The 8,364-nt window shown below is 36.3% G+C and overlaps 1 protein-coding gene across 50 annotated transcripts in view; it reads left to right on the plus strand.

Annotated features, from left to right (window-relative positions):
* The window catches only part of LOC126714798 (uncharacterized), a 37,318-nt gene extending 29,240 nt beyond the window's left edge, over positions 1-8,078 (plus strand). For all 50 annotated transcript variants that reach the window (XM_050415117.1, XM_050415118.1, XM_050415126.1 and 47 more), the window contains 12 exons: positions 44-340; positions 444-695; positions 798-1,091; positions 1,194-1,493; positions 1,597-1,893; positions 2,002-2,235; positions 2,339-2,635; positions 2,739-3,035; positions 3,515-5,872; positions 5,980-6,150; positions 6,230-6,451; positions 7,173-8,078. In XM_050415117.1, the coding sequence (XP_050271074.1) occupies positions 44-340; positions 444-695; positions 798-1,091; positions 1,194-1,493; positions 1,597-1,893; positions 2,002-2,235; positions 2,339-2,635; positions 2,739-3,035; positions 3,515-5,872; positions 5,980-6,150; positions 6,230-6,451; positions 7,173-7,895 (5,742 nt within the window). In that variant the 3' untranslated portion in view covers positions 7,896-8,078. The remainder of the gene's footprint in view (positions 1-43; positions 341-443; positions 696-797; positions 1,092-1,193; positions 1,494-1,596; positions 1,894-2,001; positions 2,236-2,338; positions 2,636-2,738; positions 3,036-3,514; positions 5,873-5,979; positions 6,151-6,229; positions 6,452-7,172) is intronic.
* Positions 8,079-8,364: the final 286 nt, after the last annotated feature.

The raw sequence follows: 8,364 nt of genomic DNA on the forward strand, positions 1-8,364 counted from the left end.
CTTTTCCCACAAAAATTAATTTGAAATGGAATTTGATAAACAGGTAAATGATTCTGGCCTAGAATCCATTGAATATCTTAAGGAAACAGACTACAAGGAGCAGATAGAAACACTAAACACAGATATTGAAAAGGCTACATTAGAGGAGACAGAAGCACTTGTAATAAAAGCACCAGAAGAACAAAAGATACAAGACGAAGGTAGTCTTATGACAGCAGATGTGCATGAGGGAGTTGAGCAAGTTGCTGAAAGTGAAAACATCATACAACAAAACAAGGATGGAGCGAACGAAATGGAGGAAATTCATACAGGATCTACTAGAGATGAAATATTTGAGAATGTGAGCTTTAATTAGTATAGAAATTTAATGTTATATATATCATCTGATGCTTCTTCTTTTTTCTTCCAATGAACATTAATTTGAAGTGCTATTTGTTAAACAGGTGAAAGAATCTGGCCCAAAATCCACTGAATATCTCAAGGAAACAAACTCCAAGGAGCAAACAAAAGCAGTAAACATGGATATCGGAGAAGATACAACAGGGGAGGAAGAAGGACTTGTTAAGATAACAGAAGTGCATGAAGAAGTTGAGAAAGTTAATGAAAGTAAAAACATCATAGAACAGGTCAAAAATGGAGAAAGCAGCTTGAAGGAGATTCGTACAAGATCTACTGGGGATGAAATACTTGAGAAGGTTAGCTTTAATTAGTATAGGAACTCTAAGTTATATTTATCATATGCTAGTTATTATACTTCTTCAGGAAAATGTTAATTTTAAATCTTATTTGATAAACAGATGAACGATTCTGGCCCTGATTCAACTGAATATCCTAAGGCAACAGACTTCAAAGAGCAAATAATAACAGTGAACAAAAATATTGAAGATCCAACAGGGGAGACAGAAGCACCTGTTACAAAAGCACCAGAAGAAGAAGAGATGCAAGATGAAGGTATTCTTAAACCAGCAGATGTGCATGAGGGATTTGAGAAAGTTGATGAAAGTGTCCACATCAGACAACAAGCGATAGAGGTAGAAAGTGACTTGATAAAAATTCATACAATATCTACTGGAGATAAAATTCTTGAGAACGTAAGTTTTTTTATTATAAAAATTTAATTTTATACATCTCAAATGATGCTTCTTTTTTCTTCTTCCAGTGAACATTAATTTGAAACATTATTTGATAAACAGGTAAAAGATTCTGGCTCAGAATCCAATGAAGATATCAAAGCAACAGACTCCATGGAGCATACAGAAACCAAAAACATGGATATCAAAGAAGATCCAACGTGGGAGGCAGAAGTACCTTTTATAAAAGAACCAAAAGAAGAAAATATACCAGATGAAGGTAGCCTTAATCCAACAGAAGCGCATGAAGGAGTCGAGAAAGTTCATGAAAGTGAAAACAACATAGAACAGCCAGTAGATGGAGTGAGTGACTTGAAGGAAATTTATACAAAAAAATCTATTGGAGATGAAATACTTGAGAAGGTGAGCTTTAAATAGTATAGTAATTCTATTTTATATATATATACAAAGTACTTCTTATTCTTCTCCCAGCAAACATTAATTTAAAATGTAATTTGATAAACAGGTAAAAAATTTTGGCCCAGAATCCATTGAATATCTTGAGGAAACAGACTCAAAGGAGCATATAGAACCACTAAACACAAATTTTGAAAAAGATTCATCAAGTGAACCAGAAGCACTTGTTACAAAAGTACCAGCTGTGGAAAAGATACAAGATGAAGGAAGTCTTAATACAGCCGATGCACATGAGGGAGTTGAGCAAGTTGATGAAAGTGAAAACAACATACAACAAAACCCAGATGGAGAGCACTACAGCCAGGAAATTCATACAGGATCTACTGAAGATGAAATACTTAAGAATGTGAGCTTTAATTAGTAAAGAAATTATATGTTATAACTTATATATCTCATATGATGCTTCTTTTTCTTCATCCAGTAAACATTAATTTAAAAAATTAATTATAAACAGGTGGAAAACTCTGGTCCAAAATCCATTGATATTAAAGAAGATACAAGGGAGATAGAAGCATCTCTTACAAAAGAAGAAAAGATACAAGATGAAGGCAGTCTTAACCCAACAGATGGGCATGAAGGAGTTGAGAAAGTTGATAGGAGTGAAAACATCAGAGAATATGCCATAGCTGGAGAGAGCAACTTAAAGGAAATTCATACAACATTTGTTGGAGATGAAATACTTGAGAAGGTGAGCTTTAAATATTAAATAAATTCTATGTTACATACATCTGCCTTTCTTTCTTTTTTTGTCTTCCAATGAACATTAATTTGAAATATTCTTTGTTAAACAGGTGAAAGACTCTGACCAAAAATCTACCAAGTATCATAGGGCAACAGATTCCAAGGAGCAAATAGAAACAGTAAACACGGATAATGAAGAAGATCCAATACAGGAGATGGAAGCACCTATCACAAAAGCACCAGAAGTAGAAAAAATACAAGATGAAGATAGCCTTAAGCCAGCAAAGGTCCATGAGGGAGTTGAGAAAGCTAATGGAAGTGAAAACATTAAAGAACAAGCCATAGATGGAGAGAGTGCATTAAAGGAAATCTATACAATCTCTGTTGGAGATGGAATACTTGAGAAGGTGAACTTTAATTAGTATAGAAATACTGTGTGATACATATCTAGTTTGCCGATTCTTTTTCTTCTCTAGTGAACATTAATTTGAAACATTATTTGATAAATAGGACAAAGACTTTGGCCCAGAATCCATCAAATATCTCAAGGAAACAAAGTCCGAGCAGGAGATAGCAACAGTAAACACAAATATTGAAGAAGATCCAATTGGGGAAACAGAGGCCACTGTTACCAAAGCACAAGAAGAAGAAAAGATACAAGATGAAGGTGGTCTTAAGGCAGTTGATGGACATGAAGGAGTTGAAAAAGCTGATGGAGGCGCAAACAATAGAGAACAGGTGATAGATGGAGAAAGTGACTTTAAGGAAATTCATGAAGTATCTCTTGGAGATGATACACTTAACAAGGTTAGCTTTAATCAGTATGCAATTCTACATATATATATATATATATATCATTTAAACAACAACAAAGACAAAACCTTAAGCTGTTAGGATGGTAGAGTAGAGACATGGTTCAAACTCAGGATCACCTGCTATGGTACCATGCTAATTACCGCTTATCTCAAAGCCTTTAGATTCCAAACCATCCCTCCAAATTTGCTAAAGTTCACAATTTACACTCAATATATTCTGTTTTAACCTAAAGCCTTTAGATTCCAAAGCACCCCTCCAAGTTTCCAACTTGGTTTTGACCATGTCTAATTTCATCCACCAAAACTATATCGCCTACAAAAAAACATATACAAAGGGACTTCATCCCAAATCAATACAAGATGGATATTAATATGAATCATGAATGTGTGTGTGTGCGGTTTTGCATGTCATATGCTACTTCTTTATCTTCTTTCAGTGAACATCAATCTGAAACTTTTTCTGATAAACAGGTGAAATATTGTAGCCCAGAATCCACTGTATATCTTAAGGCAACAGACTCTGAAGAACATATAGAAACGGTAAACACAACTATTAATGAAGATCCAATAGAGGAAACAGAAGTACCTGCTACAAGAGCACTAGAAGAAGAAGAAGAAGAAAAGATACAAGATGAGGGTTGTGTTAAGCCAACAAATGTCTCTGTGACAGTTGCTGAAGATGAAGAGGAAAAGATCAAAGAGGATATCAAAGTGGAAGAGGACAATTTTCCTGACAATGCCGACAATGCAGTTGTGATACCAGCAGATTCAAGCTTAGGGGAAGCTCAGATGGTTGACAAACCTGTGAAGGATACCAGCTCAGATGAGAGTTTAAAAACAATCAATGCTGAGCCTTGTCCACATGCTGAAGAAGTTGGCAGCATGACTCCTGAAAAAACTTCCTTTAGCTTGGTGTCTCAACTCCCAAATATGAAACACAATGATATAGAGACAGAGACTGTAACTCCGGAGAAACCAGATGCAGATGAGGAAACCAAAACAGTTTCTGATGCAGTTTTCCAGTCCAAATATCATGGTGTTGAAGAAACGAATAAGACTGGGCAAAGTTTAAGAGTGGAAAATTTGGATGCAGACAGAACAGAAGGAATCAAAGAAGCTTCTGGAACAGTGTTGGAATCCAAATCCCTGGGCACTGAAGCAGTTATCATTGATGAAATCACTGCTGATCAGAATCTCCCTGCAGGAAAGTTGGAAGAGCAACTTCAAACACCATCTTCTGAATTGCTTTCCTGGGAACAGGAGCATGGACCTACAACTATTGTCAAGGAAACAGAAGCAATAAAGACAAAGGAAGGGGAGATACTTGATGATAAGAATATCAGTGATTCTTCTGCCACAAAGGCAACAGAAGAGACATGCTTACAAAAGGAAGAGCAACCTGAAACACTATCTTCTATATTCCTTTCTACAGAACAAGAGCATAGAACCACAACAACATTCAAGAAGACGGAAGAGGAAAACATAAAGGAAGTGGAGATGCTAGATGAGAAGGGTATCAACAATTCTTCAGCAATAAAGGCAACAGAAGAGGCATGCTTGGAGCAAGAAGAGCCCAAGGAGCTTGCAGTCTCCAAATTGGGGCTTTTAGATGGAGCTTCAAAATTAGAGACTGCAGACAAAGAAGAATGCGAGAAAATCAAAGAACTAACAAGTCCAATTGAGGACGCTTCCAATCTTAGCTTTGAGACAAGTGAAAAAGCTTTGGAAACTATGTTGGATGTTCACAGTCGTGAAGCACTCATTAACTCAGAAGAAGAGATACAGGATGAAGGTATTGTGAAGCCTGAGGGTGTCTCCATCACAGTGGCTAAAGATTCATTTGAATATATTAAAGAGGAAATCAAAGTGGATAATATTTGTGACAAGACTGAAAATGCAACTGCAGAAGTAGTAACAGCAAAGCCAAGTTCAGTGGAAGCTCAGCTGAATGACAAGTCAACAGAGGATACTATCTCAGATGATAGAGTAGAAACAAGTACAAGGGAGTCCAATCCACCAGCTGAAGAAGTTGCCAGCATGAAGCTTGAAAAAACTTCCTCTAACTTGCCATCTCAACTCCTAAATGTGGCTACCAAAAATGAAGAGAAAGAAAGTGAAACTCTGGAAAATCCAGACGCAAATGAAGTTGAGGAAACAAAAACAGCTTCTGATGCAGTTTTTGAGTCCAAATATGAGGGTGTTAAAGAAACTGGTGAAACTGGGGAAATCCTAAAAGTGGAGAAGCTGGATGCAGCTGATATTGAAGAAATGAAAGAAACTTCTGAAATATCATCTAAATCTAAGGCTCTAGGTTTAGTAGAAGTTAGTGAAGATGAAGTCATTGCTGGTCAGACTCTTCCAGAAGGGAATTTGGGAGAGCAACTTCAACCATCATCTTCATTTCTTTCCAGGGAAGAGCAGCATGGAACTACAGTCATAGTCAAGAGAACCGAAGAAGAGAACATGAAAGAAGTTAAAACGCCAAGTGGTGAAGTACAAAAGGAAGAAGGTAGCACACTAGATCAAGCTTCAAAAGTAGAGCCTCATGTAAAAGAAGAGATTAAATATGCTGATTCTCCTTCAGAAACTGACGAAATCATAAAACTAACAAGACCAATCCCCTCTAATCTCAACTTTGGGATAACTGAAAAGGCTTTCACTTATGTGTCAGAGGTCCAGAGTCATGAAGTACTCACCAAATCAGAAGATATCAATGAAAAGCATCTCCAGACAGCAATACCTGATTTGAACACTGAAGAAAGTGAGAGTCAATGCAAGAAAACAGTTGAAGCAAATAAAATATTAAAGAACGTAGTTTCTATTGAAGAGGTCAGAGAATTAAATTGTGATTTATTATTTCATAAGCTTTCCTTCTTCTTTTTTCTGTAATTATTTCTAGAGTAAGAAACTGTTATCTGTGTGGGAAAATATAACAGGTCACAGAGGAACAGGAATTTGCCAAAGATGCTAAATCAGTTTCTCTTGGTGAAGAAACGATTATAGAGAGCCATCAAGGATATGAATCAAAATCAGAAGAATATCCAGCAGAGGAGACAAATAAAACATGTAAAGCCACAACAGATGCACATCAGCATGAAGCACTCAGGGTACTCTTTTTTTCTTTTTCTTTTTTTTTCTCTTTTTCCTTATTCTTTTGAAAAGCTGAAGCTTTTTTCTATTATATAGTTGTCTGAAATAATTGACGAGGGCAATTTAAGTGAGGACATTGCCAAGACGATTCAAGTTGAAGATAGAACTGTTGAGAATGAGAATGCAGCAGAGAGCTATCTAGATAAAGTACAGGGAGAGACTGTCAAGGAGGCAGCAATGAAACTGGACCTTGAAAATAAGAGTGGTGACACAAACTTCACAAAGGCAACAACGGAAGTCATGACTCTCGAAGAAAAGGTCAGTGACCTTCAATTCTCTCCTCCTTCCTTGCCATCAAAACATAAAATTTTTTAAAAGGGTTAAAATGTTAGAAAAAAAAAATGGACTCTAATGTTATAAATTTAACTTTTGGTATGAAATCTCTGCAGAATATAACAAATGACACATGCATACAGTGATCTTGCATACATTTTTGCTCTAAACAAAATGATCAGGAAGAATTTTGGCTGATTATCCAAAAAAGGAATGTTTTCTGATGAAATCAATTAGACAATAGCTTTTTTCCTTCTTTCTTTCTTTCTTTTTTATTGTTCCCTGAAGATGGATCATAATAATGAATAATTAAATATCTACAGAACCCAACCACATGGACTAATGCACTCAAAGTCACCTTGCTCCTTTTTTCTTTTCCTTTTTCCCCCTAAGAAAACAAGATTACCTTATTCAATGAGGTGCCTTACTGCCAATAAGCTGCTTCTATAAACACTAAGAGTCTTGAATTTGAGGTTTGTGATCAACCTCAAGGAAATATCTTCAACAGCCATATTGACCTTTGAAAGAATAAAAAGACATGCATGGAGGATGAATAATGGAAGCCAGTATTGAGTCTTTTTCAAATGGTCCCTGACCATCCCCTTAATCATTTCAAAATCCGAATAGGGCCTAAAGATCAAAGTAAAATAGAAAGTCGCATGGAATGGATCATATTAAGAAGCCTTTTGATTTCTCTTATATCCAGGAGGCGGGCATAGAGATATTGCAGAAAGAAGGCACATTGGGCATTGCAGAAGTCAAAGAAATCACTCAAAACATTCAGCAGTTAGAGACGACCTCTTATGCAGCATCTGAAACAAAGATTCCAGGAGAAGAATGCCCCAGTGAGAACACAGGGACAATCATTACAACAGCCCATGAAGATGTTCAACCAGTGTTACAGCACCCAATTGACAAAGCCTTGGAGAAAGTTGAACTAAAAGTTACAAGACCTGGAAAATCTACAGAGGCTGATGCAGAAGTGAGAGAGGTTGAATGTGAAGGAGAAAAAAGAATTGGTGATTTGGGTGAAATATTAACTGAGAAGTCTACATCAGAGGATTCAGCTAAGATTTCATTATCCGACCTCATGCATAGATCCAAGAAAGAAAATTTGCAAGTGACTAAAGACTTGACCAAGGAAAGAGAACCAGTCCCTAGCAAAGAAGAAATGCAAAATCAAGAAGCAGAAACCACAGTTGATGAAACAAAAACAGATGAAGAGGAAGGAGATGAACACAAAAGGACAGACCCAGGCTATGATGCTCCGGTCATGGTAGAAGCTGCTAAAGACATTGATGTTAAGGTTGTGCACAAGAAACATAATATCCTATCAGGAGTTGGCTCAAAGGTCAAGCATTCACTTTACAAGGTGAAGAAGGCTATTACTGGAAAGTCTTCTCATCCAAAGACAACATCACCAAAATAAAATACAAAATTAGATTATTTTGGCAGTTGAAAGAAGTCAGATGCAAAGATAGTTATATGAAAGGGTTTGTTCTTAGTTTGATGTCTTGAGGTTTGAGTGTGGTGTGTATTTGTGCGGCTTGTATAAGTTTTGATTCATTATCTGTATATTCAATCCAATAATGACATGTTAGTGTATAGCCAATGTCCATATTGTAAATATATTTTGCTCAAACATCCAGATACCATCACATTGATCAGTTTGATTGCTTGTATCAAAAATTCTTGTTTTTAAGATGTTTGAGGAATAAGCCACAACCATAAAGATGTATGGTGTTATAAGTATTAAAAATCTGTACAGCTAAGATTGTAATGAAATTCATGATCTTATCCTGAGAGGTAACCACGGATTATCAATAAGTGACCAATAGGCATAAACAATGACCAAAGGAATGGCTGGGAAAAGAAGACAAAGAAGAAGAAGGTACTAT

Source organism: Quercus robur, chromosome 2 (assembly GCF_932294415.1).
Source record: "Quercus robur chromosome 2, dhQueRobu3.1, whole genome shotgun sequence".
Classification (NCBI taxonomy): domain Eukaryota; kingdom Viridiplantae; phylum Streptophyta; class Magnoliopsida; order Fagales; family Fagaceae; genus Quercus; species Quercus robur.